The sequence below is a fragment of the Primulina tabacum genome, chromosome 16 (genome assembly GCF_025594145.1).
Source record: "Primulina tabacum isolate GXHZ01 chromosome 16, ASM2559414v2, whole genome shotgun sequence".
Lineage (NCBI taxonomy): Eukaryota > Viridiplantae > Streptophyta > Magnoliopsida > Lamiales > Gesneriaceae > Primulina > Primulina tabacum.
In genome coordinates this window covers 8189176-8216055 of record NC_134565.1, presented here as the reverse complement: position 1 = coordinate 8216055, position 26880 = coordinate 8189176, and the positions used below count along the sequence as shown (strand labels likewise).

The 26880-nt window shown below is 36.2% G+C and overlaps 1 protein-coding gene across 1 annotated transcript; it reads left to right on the top strand.

The window, feature by feature from the left end:
• The first annotated feature begins 22756 nt into the window (after window positions 1-22756).
• Window positions 22757-26667, top strand: LOC142528919 (RINT1-like protein MAG2). Its single transcript, XM_075634207.1, has 4 exons — window positions 22757-23159; window positions 23255-23341; window positions 23872-23975; window positions 24591-26667. Exons 1-4 carry the CDS (start codon window positions 22865-22867, stop codon window positions 26490-26492), a joined length of 2388 nt encoding a protein of 795 aa, XP_075490322.1. The 5' UTR covers window positions 22757-22864; the 3' UTR covers window positions 26493-26667.
• Window positions 26668-26880: the final 213 nt, after the last annotated feature.

Genomic DNA, 26880 nt, shown 5'->3' with positions numbered 1-26880 from the left:
ATGGAACTTTCTGGACTGAACTTAGCCTCTCGCAAGCACCTTCCTTAGCAGTGTTTCCAGTTGACTCGCTTTCCAAGTTCTCGTCCATGCTACGTTACTTTGGTTGCCTCTATGTCGACTTCTGTAACTCCGCATGTTTGTTCCCCATATTCTATGGACATGGGTAAAATTCTTGCTCCTTTATTATTAAATATTATGCATTGTAATATGTTTGTTGCCTTGATTGGATGAATCTTTTTTCCTTGCATGCTTTGGTAGATTTATCTCATTGTACTCTGGCTTTACAGTTAGTGCAAAAGGCTGGATAGATGATTTTTTGCCAAAATAATAAACATGTTTCTATCTTTGTGCTTAGAACTTTCATGTGGTGCAACTAATCTGTGTTGTTTTACAACCTTTGCACTAACTTATGGGAAATGTTTTGTATGATATCCTTTCCTTGTTCATAATTCTCGTGTTTGTCTCTTGTCGGGAGTTTGATACCATGGTGAATGGCCGAATTATGAAATAGTTTGATGTTCTTGAAGGACTAGTGAAGTTTCTTTGACGTGGGTTTGTTTTTTGTTTTTATATATATATACATAATTATTTTGTAGCTATCTTTGGTTCCGTACAATCTGCTTGTCCTAAACATGGCAATGAAACCACTACTTTGTGCAATATGTATAAACTCCTTGTTCTATTCTGGATTTTTTGGGGAGTGGGGAGTTTCTTGATCTTAACTTTGCATTTCTGCAATTGTGGTGACTTGCATCTATTATCTTGGCCTATTGCATACTCTAGTTCATTGGTTGGCCTTCTTGTTTCTACTATCATGGCTTCTTGCACCTCTACTTAAACTTTGGACCGATGAGGGATTTTGATGTATTACTATATTGTTGCAGCTATCTCTAGTTCTTCCAACGACCAGGTGGGCCATAATCTTTTAAAAAATCTATTGTTATTAAGAAAAGATATGAACTCTCTTCAATTCATGGTTTTCTTATTTTATTAAGCACTGTTCAAATCTCATCCTTCAATTTTTTTTTGGTATGCATGACAGAGGAATTTGTTTATCTTAATTATGAATTTATTGGTCCTGTGGAGCATCCTTCCTACTTTGAAAATTGTCTACCTCCATCAGCCCGTAACCTAATATTCCATTTTCCATATTTGACCTATAAAGAGTTATTGATATCTCAGCCTTTACTGCCTCATGGTAATATTACAAAGTTCAAATCTTGGCCAATATTCTCTAAGAACTAGGTTGAGTGGATAGAACTTTTACAGCCTCGTTTTGGAAATCACTGGAAAACCTAGGGTTTGTGCCCTCTCGTCATTATTTCCAAGATGAAGATCTCCAAACAATCTTATTTGAATTTCTTATTAGGTTTTGTGCCCTTTTTACAATTCTTTTATCTTTCCTTTTGAGCCCCTGTCAATAACCCTTTATGATAATTCATTATTCTCGGGTTTACTGACCTTAGGGCCACATTCTACCTACTTCATTGATGATCCCGTTTCATAGATCGGTTTTGACACCTGTGAGGGTGCTTAAAACACAATATTCTCAATGAGCCGCAATAGCTCGTGTTATAAGAATGTAAATATCGATGAATTAGATCGAGTTTGGTTTTAAACCAAATAGAAAATACTCGAAATAATACTTCGTTAAGAAAGCTAATCAGTTTAAAACTTTTAACTTATGTAAACTGATTAACTGATATAAGGGGGATCAGTTCTTGCGTATATCAGTTCAGTTATCGTGATAACTGAAATGATAACAGCTCGAACTGATCAAATCCGTTTGAAAACAATAGTTAAATACACAAGATATGTTTATGGATGTTCGGAGACTTCAACTGCTCCAATGTCAGAAAACAATAGTTAAGAAGTTAAATACACAAGATATGTTTATGGATGTTCGGAGATTTCAACTGCTCCTACGTCACCCCTTCTATAACCTCGGGTAAGTTCCACTAGAAGACTTTGATTTATACAATGCCTTGTACAAACCCACTCAACTTAGGACTTTCACTACTGCCTAACTGAACTCCTAGCCTAGACTAAAGGCAACAACTTCCACCCAACACTTGTTTAACGTCTATGTGTCAAAGACTACGTACACAAGTTTAATGTCTTTGTGCAAGACTCACTCAGCTATTCAATAAGCTCAACTCTCTGTATATATGAGTGATTGTGTGTGCGTGTGTGTGATAACTGATGTGATTAAAACACAAAAGTGTTCTCACACACAGAGAGAAAAATGCTCCTAAAGTGAGCTGATAAAACTTTGAAGTGTTCTATCAAATTTGGGCTGATTGCTTCTGTAAGCAGATATGAGTTGATCGTGCCCTTCTTCTTCTCTCTTGTTTTTTTTTCGCACATATTTATTTTCCACACACTTGTATATTGATGATCTTGGTCTGGTATTTATAGAGACAATGCGACCGTACACCAAGAATCATCAAATATGCTCATTGCAATTTGAATTCGTTCCTCGAAATGTGTCTGTATTTTCGGACAGCCATTCTGGAACATTTTGTCTTTAAGATTTGCTGCAACGTCCATTATTTTCCTTTGACTGGACAAAATCTTTTCCTCAGTGCGCATAGCTGGATTCCATTTGAATAAGCTTATCGTGTTCTGCAAGCTAATTGATTCCTAACTGATGTTTTGAACTGGTCAGTTGAACTGATCTTGAACCGATTTGGTGAAATCAGTTGGCTCGCCAGCTGAACTGATTTCACTGTTTCAGTTGAACTGGTCAGTTGCGCTCTTCATAAGTTGATCGGGCTTCTGCTGAACTGCCTATCAGCTGGACAATAAGTTGAAATGGTTCTGTTTGACGATCAGTTGGCGCTTTCAGTTTGCCTCTCAATAGCTTCAGTTTTGGCTCGATAACTGATACGTTCGAATCCTCATCAGTTCCAATTTCTGCGAACTTAGGTAAAATCATTTGAAAGAAAACAGCAAGTTTTGTTAACATCAAAATCAAAATTACGAACATGAAATGTTCCAACACCGCTACTCATGTACTTGTGCATCTCTGTTATTGCTATGCTTATTATGGAGCAGTAGTGATAGAATGGAGTTCATTTACCAATGATCCTTCCACTACCGAGCATTTTATGCTTCTTTGGGTCTTGGTACGCCATTACATTTTTGTCCATCCTCTTATAAGCCATCGTCCAAGTACCACTAGCTTGTTATCTTAGCACATTTAAGGTTTATTATTTGTGTGTCACGCTCTTAGGATCTGTTTATGACGGTTTGAACCACTGCGTTCAGTATGACCCCATTGGGGAAGTTTCATGGTTTTTTTAAATATGGGCTTTTGCCTATTTTCGTGGACTCATTGATTTTCTTGGTGGTCATCCCACCATGTTGCGCACCACTTCTTTAATGGAGGGAAAATTGATTCTCTTTGCTCACGATCTGATGATTTATTTGCAAAACTTAACTGTTGTGCAACTGATCCTTTCTCCCGACCCAGTTTTCATTCCTTAACCCAGCCTTTGTGGGTTGGTGTTTACCCTGATCTCCAAGGCAAATCTTTTGATGAAGTTAGCGAACTCATCCCGACTCAGTGCATCCACCATAAGTTCCTAATAGTGGAGTGCTCCATATCCTGTCCACCTTTCAACAATAAGATGAGTTTTTCATTCGAGTTCTATAACCATTCCTTGTATTCATACAAATTTGGGCTTTCACAGGCCATTATCCAATCTACTATGTACTTTCTTGTATAATTGGCTCACATTGTTTCAGAAATAGCCTACAAGAGTTTTACAAGGCCATTATCCAATTGATTTCTACACTTCCGTAGAGATTTTTCATTCTGATTGTGAAGCTGAAGAAAAATGCGGCTGACTTATTTGTGAAGTGAAGGAAATTTCGGTACACAAATTATGTCTTGAGGGTGATTCAGCTTCCCGTAATGTTTTATTTCATTTCGTACATTCATATATTTGATTCACATGTTTAAAATGATTGCTCATTGCTTCTATATTCCCCTGTATTTGTGATCGAATCGGGTAAAGAGTGTTTAGAGAGGGGGGTTGAATAAACACCGACAATTTTCTCAACCTTTTCGCTTTTATGAGTCAGTTTAGTGATTATCTGATACTCCAGAATCTTGTAAGTCGATATCAATCAGTTAACAATAAAAGTGTGGAAATAAACTGACTGATAGATAGAATAAAACTGAAATAAAAAGACACGAGATTTTATGGATGTTCGGAGATTTCAAACACTTCTACGTCATCCATTCTATCACAAAGATATGATATTCACTAAAAGACTTTAATCGATACAAAGAGTTGTACAGACCCACTTCAGTTTTGGACTTAACAATGTCAAACTGAAACTCTTAGTTACTAACCAGTTTACAGTACTCAATATGACTGAAATAATTTAGCACAACTGATCTCTTCAAGATCAAGTATTAAAATAATAACAGTTTGTGCTTGTAAGCTCGAAGTATAGCCTTGAATGCTATGAATGTATACAATAAGCGTGAGCTTTGAAATTTGCAAAGATTTCAGTAGAGTAACAGCTGAGTTGATAGAATAGTATATCAATCGGGTTGATTCACACTCACTCTATTTCTCAACTACTCTTCTCTGCTATTTATAGGCTTTGCCTCCAACGGTAATATTGAATACGATTTGAAACTTTCTATCTGTTGTTTGCCATGTCAAGATTTTTCTGACAGTCGTACACTGCAGCTTTTGCGATTCCACTACTTGTTGCAGTCAGCTTTTTATAGTTGTCGATTGAACGTCCTTTTCCTTAACTGATGACGTGTACTGCTGAAAGATCAGCTGATAGAATGTAGCTGATAAGCTCACAACTGATTGTAGTAACTGATCAGTTCCAAGTGATCAGTCAGTTGTTTGCGTAGTTCAGTTTGCTAGTCCAGTTGTCTTTGAAAATCTTGCGTACTAATCTTCAGTTATGGGCAACCTATAGTTTGCGTATTTTAGATCACTTTCTATCAGTCTTCTTGATCAGTTAGTTCAATCAATTAAACGCTTAGTTTGTCAACCTTTTGAAATTCAGTTTCCAACAATTTGGCAGGTTCTCGCAAGCAAGAGTTGCTAATGGAAGAAGAAATTGCCCTTTCAAACAAACTTGCCAAGAATGACTCTAAAGGAAGCTCCAAGACCGGAGAATATTCCAAGAATGTGAAATCAAAGCCATACAAAAACAAACTCTCAAAAGTCGCACCAGTGTTTCATACCGTAAAGAAAAATCTGCGCCAAAGGTACAAAATAACCATCGACACTATCCCACTCGTAGTTCTTCTATAATGATTTTCATTTACAAGAATATTTGAGTGACCCGATTATTCTTGAAGACGAAGTCTCCTCTCATATTAAAAAATAATTAAATGAGGAAGTTACCATAGAGGAAAACTCTAGTGATGATGAATCTAATGATGAAGAGACTACGATTATTCTGATGAGAAAGAGACCAATGATGAAGATTCTGATGTTAAATATGAGGATATCAAGAAGTATTATGGAGGTTTGGTAGGTGCCACAATGATTCAACTTCCTCACTAATCCACAGTCCATTTCATCCATTCAATGTCCTCACTTTCCGCTTGTTGAGACTGCTCCCTTGGTAATCTTGTGTGCTCAATCATTTATTTATATTTGATCTCTTTTTACCACTCGCTATATTTAGATTTGATTTTGGTTGATTGGGAGGATCTTTCATCCCAAAGAGCTAAGCTTATTCTTATTGGAGAACCTCACAGCTAAGCTGATTTGGGTTTTTCAGATGTGTTGGCTATCCACAATTCAAAACTTGATACGTTTGCTCTATCTATGGAATATTTGACTCATGCTAAGACGACTATTTGCAATTTACTTGACTTGGATTTACACCAACTTGGGGAGTCACAAAGCTTAGTTATGATCCCATCATTTCTATGCTTCTGTATTTGGCCTACTTGAGGACATTTCAGTCATATTCTCTGACTTGATGCAGCCCAAGCTATCAGTGCATGCATTTTCTCACATCTGAACTCCTTTAAAGTCAATCACGAGGAAAAAAAAACTTTGACATGATGGAAAAGGCTATTTGTGACCAGATTGCAGTAGTAGCGATCGAATATGATGTTGTGGAGGCGGAAGTTAAGAAATTTGAGGAAGAAATTCAGCGACACAAAGGCAAGGATGACTGCTTTGCTAGATACTTCACAATCATTAGCAGTGACCTTGGTTACCAACACAAGTCCTTGGCCAGCAACTTATGAGCCTTAAAGACAATTATATCTTCAGGAGGCTGGGGCTACTCAGTCAGAGTGATTGGCTTAGTGGGAGCAACTCAAAAATTTTTTTCATCGAGTTCTTCTAGATAATATTGTACTAAGGATGTTTGATTGTAGACTTTGCTTATGGATTTTGTTTCCAAATTCTTCCTTTAGAAACTTTACTTATGGATTTTATTCTGTTTGAGTCCCTCCAATATCTACATTTATATTCATTTTTTTTCGTATACGTTGCTTATAAGTCTTGCTGATGAAATGTAATCTGAACTGAGCGTTAACTATGTTTTGGCATAAACTCCCTGGTGTCTTTTTCCAAGGGAACGCTTGAACTTGATGCACTAGAACCTTCTGCGGCATATTGGTGATTTTCTAGAGCTAAACATGTATTTGCAACACAGATAGTTCTAACCTTATATTTGAAACTTGTGTGCTCATTTCACTTGAACCACTTTTCCTCATTCAAAGAATCCATTTTTTTGCATGACACTTTAGTCAGACATTGTGCATTTCATTTCATTCAAGCTCCTTTCTAGCATACGTATCTATGCATTATTCTTGCATGTGGTAGCTCTGCTTTACATATTGTGATTGTGGCTATTGTTGGTGACACTCTTGTGGTTGGGTTGTATGTTGTTTGCGAGGTGATGTTATTTTGTTGGTTTTCTCATATGACACATTCCTTCTGTCGTGATACAATTAAAACCTTATCTTTTTATTTATAATAAAATATATAAGTTGGCTTAAAAATCATCACTTCTGAATATTTCATCAATTTATGTTATAATAAATAAAAATAAAGCCAACTTGGTAAAAGTGGCCTCCTCGTGTGCTTTAGTTGAAATATTTCAATCCTTGAATGAAATAAAAAAAATGTACATATTTATATTAATGGTCCTAAAGCCGACTTTAGGCAAAATTCTAAAAGTAAAGTACAAGATATATACAACAATGGCCAAAAAGCATACTTTATGCAAAATGGAACTTTGAGAATAAAAAATTGATGTATTATCTTCTTTTTTTTTTGCTTTATTCTTTCTAATTTTCCATTAGATTTGCCCACGTACACCAAACTCCCCATTTCAATACATTCCTCTATTATTCATGAGCATGCATTCTCCAGGTAGTCCAGAGGCCCACCCCATGAGTTATAGCTGCGCAAACAAAATAAATTCACAAAAGTGGCTATTTAGATTACTTTATCCACAATCTTTCATAACATGCAATAAAAATTACAATAAACAATGAAAAACGTATGCAAAAGTGGCAAAAGGGCCAATTCCCTTCAACCAATAAGATCTCCCTGCTTTCTATACTCTCTTTTTTTCCTTCTTTCACACTTGGAAAAGATGGATTCAAATACTTTTCATTTATATATATTTTATGCGGTTAACAATATAAACTTGACAGCCAATACATATTTTCTTCCAATTCATTGTGCACCTTGAATTACCATTCCCAATTAGGACCATTTGCCTGATTCCATATCCTTTGTCCCTAACGACAATATAGTTTTCTAGACAATCTCCTCTTCATAAAACTTTTCCTGTTAATTTTCCTATTATAGATCCTTGTCACTTTTTGTTTTTATGACAATATGACATTGTAAACTTGTATTATCAGCTTCCTTTAATATTATGATCATTGTTGAAATGTTCAGGGGAGAGTTCGTTTTGTCACTCTTATTGATGAAACCATGAATTCCAATGTTAAAACTGCATCATAGCCAAATGTGAGAGCAAATGGACTTACCCCAGTCACATTCTTTTTTGAAGTTCTATAAGGCCGCAACATTTTCGATAATAACCTTGGCCAATCTCTAGGATTCTTTTCCATAATTTTATGTCAAATTTTTATCATAACCTTATTTTGATGCTTCTGCATGAACATTGGATTTTGCATACTGAGGGGATGGATTTATCAATTTAATCCCATAATCTTATGTAAACTCTTTCATCTCAGGACCAGTGAACATAGTGTCTTGTTATGTGGTAGTTGAATCCGGAATTCCAAACTTGTGAATAATGTTTTCTTTTATAAAACTAATCACGTCCCTTTGTTTTGCTTTCTTAAAGGGCACAACTTACACCAACTCTGCGAAGAAGTTAGTGGCCACAATGATGAGATAGTGGCCCTTGGAAGAAGCTGGGTAAATTTTCCTAATCAAGTTCATGGCCAACCTTTGAATGACCATGGTTTCACCACACCGTGAAGCTCATCCGATGGAATCCTTTGTTTGTTTCCATGTATTTGGCATGATTGAAATATATTTGAATATTTGATGCAGTCTTTCGAAATGGATAGTCAATAATAGCACATCAGACCGGTGTGCTCCACAAACAATCTGCTCATTCTCTTCACGATTATTTTGAATTAACAAGCATCCAAATGATTCATGAGTGACAGAAACATATAATTTGAGAAATGCTTCATACCTGGGTGACATAAGAACAGAAGTTCTGGTTAGATATTCCTTGATTATGCCAAACACCTTATGATGCGATGCTTTTTATTTGGACACCCCTGACTCCTTAAGATTTAGTAACTGCGAAAATTCTTTTTTCCCCCCTGAAATATTAGAAATAAAATACCGGAGGTAATTCACTTTCTGAAGAAAGTGTTGCAACTCCTTCTTGTTTTAGGTAGTTTTGCCGCTCTAATCGCTTTAGCTTTTATTTTTGTCTACCTGCACTCCCCATTGATGCATCAAGAAACCCAAAAAATTCCCCGTCTTAAATCCAAAGCACATTTTACAAGATTTCGTTTCAACTCATGTTGCCTCGTTATTTGGAAACTCTTCCTCAAATGCTCGATATGATCAATAGATTGTTTAGATTTTACCATAACATCTATATACACCTCCACGTGGTGTCTAATAATGTCATGAAAATTGAATTGAAGGCTCTCTGATACGTAGCTCCCACATTTTTTTTAACCAAAATGGCATTAAAAGTCATTCAAAAGTACCAATTTCTCCCGGACACCTAAATGTGGTCTTATATGTGTCCGCCTACACAATTTTGATGTAAGTATATCTCGAAAATCCATCCATGAAAGATAGAATCGATAAGCATATCAGCTATAGGAATCACATAGACATCCTTTGTAGTTGAATAGATCAAATCCCGAAAGTCGATGTATATTCAGATCTTATCATTTTTTATGACTGGAACAAAGTTTGAAAGCTATTCAATATCTCTGATTTGCCTTATGTATTTGTCCTTCAACAATTTTTTGATCTCTTTTTTAAAATTCAACTCAATTTATTTTGACATACGTTGGATAGGCTGCCTAAAAGGTTTGAAATCTTCTTTTATTGTGAGTCGGTGTTCAACCAAACCCCTGTCTAAACCTGCCATCCAATCATAATTCCATGCAAAAATCTTTAAACTCCTTCACCAAGCCAATAAGATTCTTCTTAAAACTCTTCTTCCAGCAATGTACTCAAATATACCATTTTATGATCTTCAAGACCTTCCAAATTGATTTCTTCTAAAGGGTCATGTACTTCATGCTGTCCATCCTCCATTTGAGATGGCATCATCAGCAACTCACCAACTTGAAGTTCTTCTTCCTCCTCTTCTTGAGCAAACTTAGTTTATTGAATATCCCACACTTTCTCTTATTCTAATTTATCAAGAACTTGTTGCACATGTACTTTCCACGTAGAGGCTGCAACTCTCTTTTTACTCTTTGACTAAACTTAATCATTAATCTCTTCAATCACTGGCTGAATCATCGACCTATACGACACAATAACAATTGTCTTGAGGATCATTTCTAATACTTGACTTGGAGTTAGTGTTTGCATATTCATTGTTTTTTTTCTTCATATTTTTGCCACATACTTTAATGGGACCAAAATTGACATTGTAATATATAGCCTTTACAACACTTGCATTGGCTTGGAAAGGCTGAGCATCAGACTATACTATTTCAACTCCATCTCATTTCCAAAATAATAATAACTGATGCATGGAAGACAAGATGCATTGATTTTCATGAATCCGGTCTCTGCCCAAAGGCACACATAAACAACATACTCCCCACTATAACATCAGCTGAAAACCCCAATCATCTTAGTTGTCTCTCCTATAAAGGCAACGACTGACATGTTTTTTGGGATTAAATACTATTTTTTAACTCTTACCAGATTCTCCAACATTCTCAACGACAAAAATTTATTGTTGATCCATTATAAATAAGGACTCTCGAAACATGCTTCTCCTTCACATAAGCCTTGATATATAGTGACCTTAAATGTTTTTTCATTTCCAATGTTGGCTTTCCAATGTTAAATATTTTGGCTTTCTTGGGTTTTATTCCTTCATAATTACCCTGATCCGACCTTAGAGAATTTATTGTTACTCAATTCTTCATGTATTGCTTCCTCAACACTCATTCCCCATTTTTTCTTTCATCAACTTGAAATTTTTTGGCAGTATAACTACTGCAGTAACACAATCAACTGAAATATGAAATTTTCACTTGAAAAAATCAAGTGTTTTTTATTCTTTGACATCTTCTTCGCTAAGTAGATCTTCCTCTTCATCACTTAACTTATCCTCAGTGGTTGACCTACCAAATTTTGACTTGCTCTCCATCTCATCTTATTCTTCCCTTTTAGAAGAAGTATTTTTCAAGTAGCCTTCTTCTATGGGTCCTGGTGAGTGGCTATGAAATATTTTTATGTTGGGTCACTCTCCATATTCCAAAAACCTCACTCATGAGAGGAAGAACAAATCTGGCTCTTGCTCTTTGATCATCATTCATTCTTTTTCTGGTCCTTTCCTAACATATCCATGCCTTCTCATATCAGATGATCATTAGGACTATTTTTCTCTCAGTGACTCAAAAACTGACGTCCTTATGTCATCATAGTTCTTCCCATGTCCTTGGTGAGATGATTCTTATAGAACAACTGAATTTTTCCCATTGGAAGTTTTTTCCTAGAAAAATGTTGGTTCATCGGCCCAAAGGCTGTAGACTCCCCAACTTTTCTAGAACTACTCTACTGGAATGATCTAGTTCTTGCATCATCATGCCTTCCATCGATTTCAAACATCTGCCCTTTAGGTATCCAACACTTTCTTGTTTTTCTTTTTGCCACTACACAACTCCTTTATTTTTTTTCTTCAAACAAGGTCCTCAAGTCTGTAACATTAACATTTACAAAAGCTATGGGTGGGAAAATATCTTCATCCAATGCCATTAATTTATGGTTTTCAAGGATTTTAACAATCCTTTATTGATCTTTTCTTGCAAAATATACTTAAAAGCCCAACAAACTTTAGTAGAGTGGTTAAAAAAATTATGATACTTACGGTAATAACGACCTTTCAACTTGTCCTTGGCTGGAACTCGATGGTCGGGTGGGAACGTAACCAAATTTTCCATAACCAGAAAATAAAAAATTCATTGTTTTATATACATCAAAAGTGACTGCACTACCTTGGTTGGCTGGACATTACTCTTTCTTTCCAATTCTACTGGCTTTTTTTAAGCAAAGAAAATACATACGAGCCAGTAGAACGCAACTCCGCCAATGCAATTCCCTCTACCTCATGATAATAAGAACTCATGATAGTATTCTTTTTATATGACTACTCTTTCAACAACTCTTCGTACTCATCCACCTTCTCAGGAAATCTCTAAACTCCATGCTTTGAAACTTTTTTCTTAATTCAAAATCTAGACCCTTATGTGCCATTTTCACAAATTTTGTCTCAGGTGATAAAACTTTGCACTTATTTCTTCATATTTTTTAATCGAACAAACAACTCCACATACTCAATTTTATTTCGAATAATTTATACAAACCATCAATACATATCTCAGGTTTGGTCATGTAAAATTTGGTCTGAAATTGTCTTTCAATCTCCTGCCAAATCATGATTGAATTCCTAGGGAGTGGCTCATACCATGCGAATGAAATAACAAAGAGAAAATTTGGGAATAACCACAATTTCAAATTGGAGAAAATTTTCAGGTTTGCCCACGTTGGATAGTGAATCTCAATATGTGCTCTATGATGGATTGATTGTCTTCCTCAGAGAACAAACTGAAGTCATGTACACTATAACCTCCAAGATCTAGGTTATTAACATATATGTAATCCAGATAGGGTAAATATGGGCGGTCTATATATCTTAAGGCCAAACCATATAGCTCTTGCAATGTTTCCATCAACATTTCTAGGTCTGTAATGTCTGCTCATTTTAAAATTCTACTGAACATTTTTTAAAAAGCTAAATCGAGAAATACACACACTCAAAAATATTTAAATAAGTTGAACAAGCTTTTAAAAGGTCATCTAACATCTGAATAAAAAAATAACTGCACTTAGTTAAAACTTAAAATGAAATCAACAACGTAAACCAAGAATCAAAACCATTTAACAACAATGCTTAAACACGTGTCTCATAAATATATTATGCGGAAAAACGCAAGGTCCTCGGGTTATCTAGTGCACCGCCCACCTCAGCCTACCCAGTCTTCAACGCCTTCAATCTCCACATCAACGTGCTCACCTGCATCATTTACACCTAGCAAGTCTAAAGATTCAACACACCTGTAAAGTTATAACGAGTACATATACATAATATGCAACAGTGAAAAGTACTGTAATCAACATACATTTCATGATCTTAAAAGCGTAAACGTAAACATATCGTAAAAGCATATGTGTCAAACAGCTCATCATATCATCATATACTTATACATTTACTTTAATTGAATTCAGTTCATTAGTTGTGACTTTCGTATCAGCTATATTCGATGGATCCATCTACATATAACCGTAGTAACCGGCAGCTGTCGGACATCAGTGACAGTATTACCTATCCACTGAGCATAGGCCTCATCATCATCATATCATGTCAATGGAAATACGATCGTCGGACTCTCTCTGAGGTCTTCTCCCGTAAACGGCGTCTTTCTGGGGCCTTTTCCCTCATGACATCTTCAATAATATCATCATATACATATATCGTCAGTCACAACCAACTCACATCTTTCAAAAACATCATCATTTTCATCACTTATCAAAATCATGCATATACGTAATTTTTCCTTAAAATCAAGCATGCAATGTATTTTCATAATTACGTAAAACGACGTGTACTATGTAACATAAACATTTAAAACATGTAAAATTGTGCTCAGGGCGCTGCTAGGACTAAAAACTCGACCTGCGTGCAAAATGACATTTTGCCCCTGGAAACCCAAAATGACCATTTTACCCCTGGACCTCAAAATTCTGACCCGAAGCTTACCAAATTCCTTAAAATATCTCAAAACATATTTATTAGCATTTCTTAGACGTAAACTCAAGCTCGTATCAAAACAATACGATTCGTTTAAAACTTGGACAGGAGTCCCGGTTTAAACCCGAACCAACCCGAAACTTAACCAAATTCTTCCCAACTTAAACCGTGACTTAAACCTACATGATCAGACTCTAAACCACCCTTTACAGACCACTTATGACTCAGGAAACAAGCCCCAAAAGTTGCTGGATTTTTCTGCACAACACATTTTCAAACCCTAGTACCCTAAACTTGCAAATTCTCGACCCTAGGCCCTACCGGCTCGGACCAGCCTTGGGCCGGCCCTACCTAGCCCACCTTAGGACCCTTTTGAACCGACCTAATCCAAGCTCACTGCCCCATGCATGCTACTACACGCCGACAGTCGAGAGTAAACAAAATAACCTCAACCCGCGACCATATTGACTCACTCACCCTCTATCGACCTCTCCCCACTATAACATCAGCTGAAAACCCCAATCATCTTAGTTGTCTCTCCTATAAAGGCAACGACTGACATGTTTTTTGGGATTAAATACTATTTTTTAACTCTTACCAGATTCTCCAACATTCTCAACGACAAAAATTTATTGTTGATCCATTATAAATAAGGACTCTCGAAACATGCTTCTCCTTCACATAAGCCTTGATATATAGTGACCTTAAATGTTTTTTCATTTCCAATGTTGGCTTTCCAATGTTAAATATTTTGGCCTTTCTTGGGTTTTATTCCTTCATAATTACCCTGATCCGACCTTAGAGAATTTATTGTTACTCAATTCTTCATGTATTGCTTCCTCAACACTCATTCCCCATTTTTTCTTTCATCAACTTGAAATTTTTTGGCAGTATAACTACTGCAGTAACACAATCAACTGAAATATGAAATTTTCACTTGAAAAAATCAAGTGTTTTTTATTCTTTGACATCTTCTTCGCTAAGTAGATCTTCTTCTTCATCACTTAACTTATCCTCAGTGGTTGACCTACCAAATTTTGACTTGCTCTCCATCTCATCTTATTCTTCCCTTCTAGAAGAAGTATTTTCCAAGTAGCCTTCTTCTATGGGTCCTGGTGAGTGGCTATGAAATATTTTTATGTTGGGTCACTCTCCATATTCCAAAAACCTCACTCATGAGAGGAAGAACAAATCTGGCTCTTGCTCTTTGATCATCATTCATTCTTTTTCTGGTCCTTTCCTAACATATCCATGCCTTCTCATATCAGATGATCACTAGGACTATTTTTCTCTCGGTGACTCAAAAACTGACGTCCTTATGTCATCATAGTTCTTCCCATGTCCTTGGTGAGATGATTCTTATAGAACAACTGAATTTTTCCCATTGGAAGTTTTTTCCTAGAAAAATGTTGGTTCATCGGCCCAAAGGCTGTAGACTCCCCAACTTTTCTAGAACTACTCTACTGGAATGATCTAGTTCTTGCATCATCATGCCTTCCATCGATTTCAAACATCTGCCCTTTAGGTATCCAACACTTTCTTGTTTTCCTTTTTGCCACTACACAACTCCTTTATTTTTTTTCTTCAAACAAGGTCCTCAAGTCTGTAACATTAACATTTACAAAAGCTATGGGTGGGAAAATATCTTCATCCAATGCCATTAATTTATGGTTTTCAAGGATTTTAACAATCCTTTATTGATCTTTTCTTGCAAAATATACTTAAAAGCCCAACAAACTTTAGTAGAGTGGTTAAAAAAATTATGATACTTACGGTAATAACGACCTTTCAACTTGTCCTTGGCTGGAACTCGATGGTCGGGTGGGAACGTAACCAAATTTTCCATAACCAGAAAATAAAAAATTCATTGTTTTATATACATCAAAAGTGACTGCACTACCTTGGTTGGCTGGACATTACTCTTTCTTTCCAATTCTACTGGATTTTTTTAAGCAAAGAAAATACATACGAGCCAGTAGAACGCAACTCCGACAATGCAATTCCCTCTACCTCATGATAATAAGAACTCATGATAGTATTCTTTTTATATGACTACTCTTTCAACAACTCTTCGTACTCATCAACCTTCTCAGGAAATCTCTAAACTCCATGCTTTGAAACTTTTTTCTTAATTCAAAATCTAGACCCTTATGTGCCATTTTCACAAATTTTGTCTCAGGTGATAAAACTTTGCACTTATTTCTTCATATTTTTTAATCGAACAAACAACTCCACATACTCAATTTTATTTCGAATAATTTATACAAACCATCAATACATATCTCAGGTTTGGTCATGTAAAATTTGGTCTGAAATTGTCTTTCAATCTCCTGCCAAATCATGATTGAATTCCTAGGGAGTGGCTCATACCATGCGAATGAAATAACAAAGAGAAAATTTGGGAATAACCACAATTTCAAATTGGAGAAAATTTTCAGGTTTGCCCACGTTGGATAGTGAATCTCAATATGTGCTCTATGATGGATTGATTGTCTTCCTCAGAGAACAAACTGAAGTCATGTACACTATAACCTCCAAGATCTAGGTTATTAACATATATGTAATCCAGATAGGGTAAATATGGGCGGTCTATATATCTTAAGGCCAAACCATATAGCTCTTGCAATGTTTCCATCAACATTTCTAGGTCTGTAATGTCTGCTCATTTTAAAATTCTACTGAACATTTTTTAAAAAGCTAAATCGAGAAATACACACACTCAAAAATATTTAAATAAGTTGAACAAGCTTTTAAAAGGTCATCTAACATCTGAATAAAAAAATAACTGCACTTAGTTAAAACTTAAAATGAAATCAACAACGTAAACCAAGAATCAAAACCATTTAACAACAATGCTTAAACACGTGTCTCATAAACATATTATGCGGAAAAACGCAAGGTCCTCGGGTTATCTAGTGCACCGCCCACCTCAGCCTACCCAGTCTTCAACGCCTTCAATCTCCACATCAACGTGCTCACCTGCATCATTTACACCTAGCAAGTCTAAAGATTCAACATACCTGTAAAGTTATAACGAGTACATATACATAATATGCAACAGTGAAAAGTACTGTAATCAACATACATTTCATGATCTTAAAAGCGTAAACGTAAACATATCGTAAAAGCATATGTGTCAAACAGCTCATCATATCATCATATACTTATACATTTACTTTAATTGAATTCAGTTCATTAGTTGTGACTTTCGTATCAGCTATATTCGATGGATCCATCTACATATAACCGTAGTAACCGGCAGCTGTCGGACATCAGTGACAGTATTACCTATCCACTGAGCATAGGCCTCATCATCATCATATCATGTCAATGGAAATACGATCGTCGGACATCAGTGTTCGTATTACCTATCCACTGAGCATAGGCCTCATCATCATCATATCATGTCAATGGAAATACGATCGTCGGACTCTCTCTGGGGTCTTCTCCCGTAAACGGCGTCTTTTGGGGCCTTTTCCCTCATGACATCTTCAATAATATCATCATATACATATATCGTCAGTCACAACCAACTCACATCTTTCAAAAACATCATCATTTTCATCACTTATCAAAATCATGCATATACGTAATTTTTCCTTAAAATCAAGCATGCAATGTATTTTCATAATTACGTAAAACGACGTGTACTATGTAACATAAACATTTAAAACATGTAAAATTGTGCTCAGGGCGCTGCTAGGACTAAAAACTCGACTTGCGTGCAAAATGACATTTTGCCCCTGGAAACCCAAAATGACCATTTTACCCCTGGACCTCAAAATTCTGACCCGAAGCTTACCAAATTCCTTAAAATATCTCAAAACATATTTATTAGCATTTCTTAGACGTAAACTCAAGTTCGTATCAAAACAATACGATTCGTTTAAAACTTGGACAGGAGTCCCGGTTTAAACCCGAACCAACCCGAAACTTAACCAAATTCTTCCCAACTTAAACCGTGACTTAAACCTACATGATCAGACTCTAAACCACCCTTTACAGACCACTTATGACTCACGAAACAAGCCCCAAAAGTTGCTGGATTTTTCTGCACAACACATTTTCAAACCCTAGTACCCTAAACTTACAAATTCTCGACCCTAGGCCCTACCGGCTCGGACCAGCCTTGGGCCGGCCCTACCTAGCCCACCTTAGGACCCTTTTGAACCGACCTAATCCAAGCTCACTGCCCCATGCATGCTGCAACACGCCGACAGTCGAGAGTAAACAAAATAACCTCAACCCGCGACCATATTGACTCACTCACCCTCTATCGACCTCTCCACTAACTCTAGCCGTGTTTGAGCCACTCTAGGCCACGGCTCAGACCCACCAATGTCTGGTCCAGGGCTAAGAACGACTCTTGCACAGCCGGCGCACCCAACTCTTCCGATCTAGCCATACACGACGCAAGCAAACAAGTTGAACCCTTCGGCCTATGCATAATCTCGACCCTCATCATACTCCAGCCCTATGACACCAATATTTTCAACATGAACAGCCCCTTTAAAACAAACTCGGCATCTCCTTACACACCAAATCAAGAAAACGAGAGTTTATAACAAAAGGAAGCACTTTTCATGCCAAAACTTTGTACAAATGAAACCACATGATAGATTAAGGGATTCCTCAAGCAATTATATATATATCAGCATTAATTGGTGTAAATGATGAGAAAAAGCGATACATGACGTGCCTTAACGTTTATATGATGAAAAGCTCAAAGAACTACGCGCGGGACGTGAACCTGAGAGGCGGGGGGAAGCTTTCTTTGAAAACATGAAGGGGCCGAATGTTGTTGCTGTTTGCTGAATGGTTAAAAATATTTTGAGCCCATTAAGCACTAAAATAAGCCCATCAAGCTCAATAACACTCCCGAAAAATATTTCGTTTAGATACGTTTTAGAAAATATTGTTTGAACCCTCAAAAAATCATCCAACTATCTAAAAGTCACGTACCGGTTAAAAATATAACCCAGAGGATAAAAATACCAACCAAGACCCATTTTCAAAAATCAAACTTAAATACACCATATATTAAATAAATAAAAATATTTTTCCTTAATTATCTCTGGTCTCTGTTCCTCGTTCGAGTGCGAAACTATCAAAAGCCCTTAAGCATGAAACTTTAATAACCCATGAATTAAAACACATATTCATGCAATAAACAAGTATTTAATGCATTAAAACAATTTAATAAAATACAAAAGAAGTTCAATAACTTGTATGCATGTGGTTTACGTGGACCTTGAAATTATCAAAACGTTACAAGGTCAATCATATCAACATTCATGTACCGAAGGGATGAGGATAATAATATGCCCCGAGCCTGAAAACCAAATGAAAGGAATATTTTATTCCTTTATTTATTTGATAAATTTATATTATCAATTTAAGATTTTGTCTTTCTAGATTATGAGATATTGCTTGATTTATTTATAGATAATAAGATCTTGATTGATTTATATCTAGATATTATAAGATTTGTTTTTAATATAATTTTTATCTCCAAGATATTTCATCTTTGTTAAAAACAGTTTTATATCTAATGTTAATCTTATTTCCATATTTTCTAGGACTCTTTTATGGAAGTGTTTCTAGGTCAAGCATGACACATATACACATAGAGAATGAACGGCCACAGTGCGGTGGTAAAGGGAGAGAGTTGGAGAGGAGATAGTCTTTTTCGTGAAAGCTTTTCGTGTGTGCCTTTCGTGGGGCTTTTCAGAGAGTTGGACGGGAGAGCTTTTTGCAGAGAGAAAATCACAAGAGTAAACATATATTTGCTTTGCAGTTTTTATGTGATCCGGTGATCACTTTATTGTGCAGCTGCTAAAGTTTTCTGTGATCGGATGATCACTTTTGTAGGAGCTTTTTGGTGAATCTTTTTGGTGTGAGCTTTTGAGAGGATCGGCTGAGGAGTTCTTGCATAGAAGAAAATTTCTAGAGCCAAGCCTATTTTGATGAGACGTTTTTGTGTGATCGGGTGATCACTTTATAGCGCATGAGAGCTGCTGGATTTTTTCTGAACACACAGAGTTCATATATTGAATATTTTCGTGTGAAGACTTTGTGTGATTGAGTCACATACCTTCCTTGTTGTTGATTGGTGTTGACAACACTCAAGAACAATACTGACGCAGAGTGTTGATTGAAGAGTTGTTTTGTTTGGTTTTAAGCAATACGTTTTTATTTTATACATCTGATAGGATCGTTTAACTGGTGAAAGAGTGTTTAGAAGGGGAAGTTGAATAAACACTCACGATTTTCACAATCTTTTTTAAAGTTGAGTCATTTTAGTGACAAACTGAAACTCGGAATCTTGTCAGTCAATATCAATCAGTTAACAATAAAGTGCTGAAATAAAATGACTGATAGATAGAATAAAAACTGAAATGAGAATACACGAGATTTTATGGATGTTCGGAGATTTCAATTACTCCTACGTCACCACTTCTATCACTAGGATAAGATATCCACTAAAAGACTTTGATCGATACAAACACTTGTACAGACCAACTTCAATTTGGTCTTAACAATGCCAAAACTGAAACTCTAAGTTTACAATATGTTTCACAGTACTCAACTGGACATAGTACAACTGATCTCTTTTAAGATCGAATTTACAACAAGATAATTTGTACTAATGAGCTTGAAAAGTAGCCTAGAATGCTACAAATATATCTTATAAGTGTGAGCTTCTAATTCTTTTGAATATGAGTGAGAATTTCAGCAGAGTAACAGCAAGATTGATAGAATAGTGAATCGTTGATTGTTAGGATGTTTTTCAACTGCCCTTCTCTGCTATTTATAGAATTCTCTTCAACAGGTATATATCAATGTAATTTGAATCTTTATATCCGTTGTTTGCCACGTCAATATCTTTCTGACATTCGTACACTGCAGCGGCATTCCCACTATTTGTTACAGTCTGCTTTGGACTTTTGTCGATTGAATGTCCTTTTCGTTAACTGATGACGTATACAGCTGAAAGATCAGCTGATAAGAAATAGCTGATAAGCTCACAACTGAATGTAGTAACTGATCAGTTTTCAACTGATCAGTCAGTTGTCTGCGTAAATTCAGTTCACTGGTTCAGTTGCCTTCATAAATCTGCGCATTAATCTTCAGTTATAAGCAACTGCCAGTTTGAGTATTTGTTCAGTTACTTTCAAACTTCTTTATCAGTTAGTCCAATTGATTTAAGCACTTGGTTTGTCAAACGATCGAAATTTAGTTTCCAACAACATTTAGTTTTGAGTATTAGTTTATTTTGATGCATCTTAATTCTTTGGAGTGTCAAGGAATTTAGTTATGTTATACTCACTAGTATTGTTTTGATGTAAACGATTTACATAATTTTCTAGTGAATTTTTGCCATGAGGCATTGCACAAGTATTTTTACTTATGCATAATTTAAATTTGGTGTTTATTTATTAAAAGTTTACGTGTGTGTTGTTAAATAATCAATTTCCGCTGCATGTTGTGTGCTCGTGTTGACAACATCATAGCACAACATTAACTTCTGATACATATTATATATTTATTTCATGTATGTTTATGATCAACAGCTCCCTTTCACCAACATTAAATTCAGTATTACCTCATTGGAAAGCACCATTGACTCTCTTAAAAAAACATGTTGGTTCACTGGATTAGTCATCGTATACAACTGATTCAGGTGAGAGCTTGGGTTTCCACTTTCACTTCCGCTCGCATAAAATGGATTTCTTTGTCCAGTAAATTTTTTTCTTCGGTGAGGTGGTGTGTACCTATCATCGTGACCATGGACGATTGAGTTTGGTGATGAGTGTCAGCTATCTAACCCCCCGAACCTTGATCCATCTCCTTGGACGAAAGCTCCCCTGATTTGCAGACTTGCTTATTTGACTTGCCCCAGCCTTCACATAAACTAGAATACTCTCAGCAAAATATTTTTATGCCTCTTCCACCTCCCTTGCATTACTTTCTCCGGCATTTGACTGAGGCTCGCGAGTTTTCTAAAGTGCATCATGGCCATGAAGTTGGCCTTCAAGTTGTTCAATCATGTCTTGAAATGAAACTTCTTGTGCTATTCCTTCAACAATATCTTTTTCTTTCTCAAGTTTGTTTCTATTTGGCGGAATATTTTTGGATTCCACTGGATGTGCCATTTTTTGTTTACACAAAATTTGAGTAGATGCGGGCGTGCCAGGTGGTGTAGCAAAAAATCACCAATGTTGATGCTAAAATCTAACTTCTATAAATCAAACAAAAATGAATCACGAACTTGATTGATGGTTCTAATCTTTTACGAAAATATTACGCTAAAAACGAATTAAACTAATATAGAAATTGAAGAAATAAACTCCATACATATTTTGTAGTTACAATAATATATAAGAATGAATAAAACATAAAAATATAATGACACGGTGAAATGTGGAATGAAATAGACTGAAAAACCTGAAAAATACTTGAATATATAAGACTAAATTTACAGAGAGTTTGCAAATATTGTACGATCTTTAGTTATTTCTTTGTTCTCCAATGTTTCCCTTCCTGTGTACTGTTTAGGAGGTTCTTCTCATTCCCTGCCACTATCCACGATCTTGGTTCACGATCTTCTCCTGTTTATGTGCAGTTGATTTATTCAAACTAATTTGAATTTCTAATGAACTTTTTTTTAAATTTTTCCTCTGCTTCATTCTTTTGGATTTTTTAATTACATCACACGTGGGGAGGGGGGATCGAACCCGGGAAAGGAAGTCAGCTAATCTGACGGATAAAACCACTGGACTACAAGCCCGGTCTCTCATTCTTTTTGGATTTGAATCTTGCATTTGTACGCTTTTTAACTTATATATATATTCTATTTTATTAAGGGTGAAGATATGATAATAACTATCTAGGGGATACCAATTTTTCTTCCAATTTTACTTTATATGATAATATTACACTTTTGTTTTTTGATTTTTGTTTTAATTTCAACACACACTTTTTTTTTTATTTTTTTAATTTCAATAATTCAAATATCAATAGTCTCTCCATAATTTATCAAATTTCACTTTAAATCATCGATAATGAAAAAAAAACTGTAAAAGTAACTTTTATATATATATATATATTGGCTCCGTATAAAGATATTCATCCGAGCCCATTAGTGGCCTTATAGGCTTAGGGACTATATATATCCGTATAAAGATATTCATCCGAGCCTATTAGTGGCCTTATAGGCTTAGGGACAAATTTGTAATTTCAGAAAGTTAACGCTAATTGCTTGTGTGTGAACATATATCTCCGGCAATCAACCAGACACGTTTATATCTCCGGTGATCAAAACGGTGACTCGTTTCTCATGGAAGACATGGAAACCCGACCCTTACCTCTGCCCGCTTCCATCTCTCAACAAGCCTTGTATTTCATCAATTCAAACCTCAATTCCAGAGAACATCTAGACAGAGCCCCGGTTCTCCTCTCGGAGCTCCAGACCCGCTGCAATGATCTGGATCGAATGCTTTCGGATCTTGCGTTACAACTCCGGTCGAACCTGACCCGACACTCTGACCACTCGAATCGGGTGGGTTCACTCTTCGAGAATGTCCATGCTCAGTTGCAAGACCTTCAGCATTCTTCTTCTCAGTTATCATCAGGTTGTTTAATAATGTAAATTTGCTTTTTTTTGCTTTTTGTAATTTTAATTAGGAATTAGAGGATGCTGATTTTTGCGCTTTTGTTTATATCTTAGATGGTGGATCGAGGAGCGGGATGGTGGAGGAATTGCAGGCATTGGCAAAGGAGGTGGCTAGAGTGGAAACAGTGCGAAACTATGCAGGTGTTTTTTTATTTTTGTTTACTTATTAACTTGAAGTTTATATGTATAGCTCAATTTGTAGTAAAAATTTGTTAAAATATATTAATTGAGGAATTATTTGCGTGTAAGGAATGGAAATTTGGAAGGTTGTGAAGGGTTTTTTCATTTTTTGCATATTAATACTATTGGGAGTTTTTATTTGTCTTATAAAGTTTGATGTCTGGTGGAAATGATGGTTTAACTATATCAAGTTCGAAGAGTAGTTCACCTTAAAGTTTTAGCCTTTAGGAAGGATGTGCTCTATTTATCATTTTTTCGGGGTTGAAAAACTCCTAAATTCTAATAAATCTGGCTTATTTGAACCAATTAAAAATAAACAGTCACAGGAACGATATTGAAACCTATAAACAAACATATGGTGGTGTTTTCTTTTTTTTATAGTTGTGGATGGAAGGAGGGAAAGAAACTGGAAAAGTGGAAATTTGATTATCTGTTTCTTGTCTTTTGATTGAGGCAGTTACCTACATAACTGATTTCTTCATTACTCTCAGAGACTGCATTGAAGCTTGACATGTTGGTTGGTGGCATTGAAGATGCTGCGTCTTCCTCAATGAACAGAACTTTGAGAAAGCATTCGTCAACAAAGAATTATGAAGTGAGTACCCTTTAAGGGTATGTTTGCCTTATATTACTGGGCTATTCTAATTGCAATATCTGATTAAAATTTGGCTGAAATTAAATATCATTATTAATCATCGTCATGTTATCATCGCGTGTGGAATGCCAAAGCTTTGTTGTTCGTGCTCAAACTTGGTTGTAGTCACGTGTAAATTACTAAGATGAACCAGTATCTTTGGTGTGGAATTTTTTTGTTCTTTTTAGAATAGATTAATCAAACATGATTCATTGGTAAACTATGCTTCATTATGGATGAATACTCTTCAAGTATTAATCAAACAAGATCAAAGTAATATGACATTGAATTCTTTTACCGAGAATGATTTTAACCTTTAGTTTTGTGAGCCGTCCAGTGAATTGAAGTAAAGATTTCATCATTGCTTGAATATTGTAATTTACTCGTGCACACTCAATTGTTGATTAAGGCAGCATTATCAACAAATTTGAAATAAAAAGGAAAGTTTCAATGTGCATAGGTATGAATTGAGTTGAATTGCATCACCTCAAGTTAAGTGGTTTTTTCCCCTTTTTTTCCCTTTTTCTTTTGTTTTCTTTCTTTTTTCGATTACATTTGCTTTCATCTATTTTGCAGGATATGCGCTCAGTTGCCTTAAGACATCTTAAATCGACTGAAGATCTGCTTACTTCTGTTTCAAAGAGACATCCTCAGTGGAATCGACTTGTTTCAGCTACTGATCATAGAATAGACAGAGCATTAGCAATTCTAAGGCCCCAAGCTATTGCAGACCATCGAGCTCTTCTTGCTTCTCTTGGATGGCCACCACCTCTGTCAACCCTAAGTTCGTCTACTTCAGATGCAGAAAGATCAACTGAAGTGCAAAATCCTCTTTTCACAATGAAAGGTGACCTGAAGCTTCAGTATTGTGAAAGTTTCCTGGCATTGTGTGGTCTGCAGGAGTTGCAGAGACAGAGAAAGTCTCGTCAACTTGGGGGGCGTTATAAAGATTTTGCACTTCACCAACCACTTTGGGCCATTGAAGAACTTGTCAATCCTATATCTATTGCTTCTCAATGCCACTTCTCAAAGTGGATTGAGAAGCCAGAGTACATATTTGCGCTAGTTTATAAGATCACTCGAGAATATGTTGACTCTATGGATGACTTATTGCAACCGCTTGTTGACGAAGCAATGCTATCTGGTTACAGTTGCAGAGAAGAATGGATCTTGGCCATGGTGTCTTCCCTATCGACCTACCTGGCGAAAGAAATATTTCCCATTTATGTGGATCAGCTCAGTGAAGAGAGTGAAACTGGGATCAAAACACAGGCAAGGTTATCCTGGCTTCATCTTGTGGATCTGATGATTGCATTTGATAAACGAGTTCAAACGCTGGCTGCACACTCAGGAATGCATCTTTCCCTCGAGGAGGATGGCAATGTGCAAAATCTGTCTTCACTGACTTTATTTTGTGATAGACCTGATTGGATTGATTTATGGGCAGAAATTGAGCTTAGTGAGGCTCTTAGTAAATTAAAATCTCAAATGGAAGACAACAAAAATTGGTTAAGTGAAGACCGAGGAGTTTCTCTTCTGTCTGGCCAAGAAGACAACAAATCCCCTTTGATTTCTAGTGCTGTGCTTCAACGTCTCTCCTCTGTGATAGACCGTTGCCGATCATTGCCTAGCGCATCATTGAGGTCAAGATTTGTCAAATTGACTGGTTCACCTATAATATGCAAGTTCTTTGATTGCTTGCTGCTTAGGTGTCAAGAAGCTGAGGGGCTAACTGCGCTAGCTGATGATGATGCTTTAACTAAAGTTGCCTTGTCAGTTAATGCTGCCCACTACTTTGAATCCGTTTTAAAAGAATGGTGCGAGTATGTCTTCTTCCTTGAAATGGGATTGAACAATACTGATAAACTAGAAAAGGAAGATGATCCTACTGCTACAGGAGCACCTGGAAATGGTATTTTTGACGAAGAAATCAAAAGGTTGAATGAATTCAAGATTGAATGGGTTGAGAAGTTATCCACAGTTGTCTCAAGGGGATTTGAAGCACGTTGCCGAGACTACATAAAAAACAAGAAGCAATGGCAGGAAAAGAGCCAAGAAGATTCGGCACAGTCCAGATCATACCTAACAGCGATGGATTACCTACAGGGAAAATTGTCCGTACTCGAAGAAGGGCTGAACAAAATAGATTTTACTAGAGTGTGGAGAAGTTTGGCTGCTGGGATCGATAGGCTATTTTTCCATGGTTTATTAGTAGGAAAGATAAAGTTCTACGATTGGGGAGTCGAGAGGCTTTCAAACGATCTGATGGTTCTTTTTGGGGTATTTGGAGCTTGGTGTTTGAGGCCTCAAGGTTTCTTTCCGAAGATCTCCGAAGGATTGAAGCTGTTGAAAATGGCGAATAACGAGGTGAACAATAAGTTGATTAGAGAGGAAAGATGGCTGAAAGAAAATGGAATAAGACATTTAACTGCTGCTGAGGTAGAAAGAACAGTGAAGAATAGAATATTTGCCGGATGAAGAAGGTTTCACTTGAATGATGTAATTTAGAAAAAAAAAAAACAATTAAAATTAGGCAAATATGAAATGATATTCTAATATGTACATTTAGTAAATCTTTTTTCTTACACATTTTCGGTAATGGTTCAAGATCGCTACCCTTTAAAATTTAAGTTGATACACATCTTTTTCTTTATTCTGTGCTTTGAGAACTGTACTAAAACTCAGCAACTTAAAGGCTACCGTGTGATTGAATGATTTGATTCGAGCAACAAATAAGTATGGACAACCGTGTTTTCACAGAATGCGGTAGGTTCGTCTAAACTAGCTAATTGAATCGGATTTCGGCTTACCCGACCCAAGTGCACCCTCGCTCCCCCCCTCTGTGACGGTCGATCCAATCTTCCCC

Bases quoted from the DNA above. Each gene is read 5' to 3' on its own strand.
- LOC142528919 (XM_075634207.1), top strand. From the start codon at position 22,865: ATGGAAGACATGGAAACCCGACCCTTACCTCTGCCCGCTTCCATCTCT. The intron at 23,160-23,254 runs GTTGTTTAATAA...TTTATATCTTAG, and splicing joins TTCTTCTCAGTTATCATCAG to ATGGTGGATCGAGGAGCGGG. The intron at 23,342-23,871 runs GTGTTTTTTTAT...CATTACTCTCAG, and splicing joins AACAGTGCGAAACTATGCAG to AGACTGCATTGAAGCTTGAC.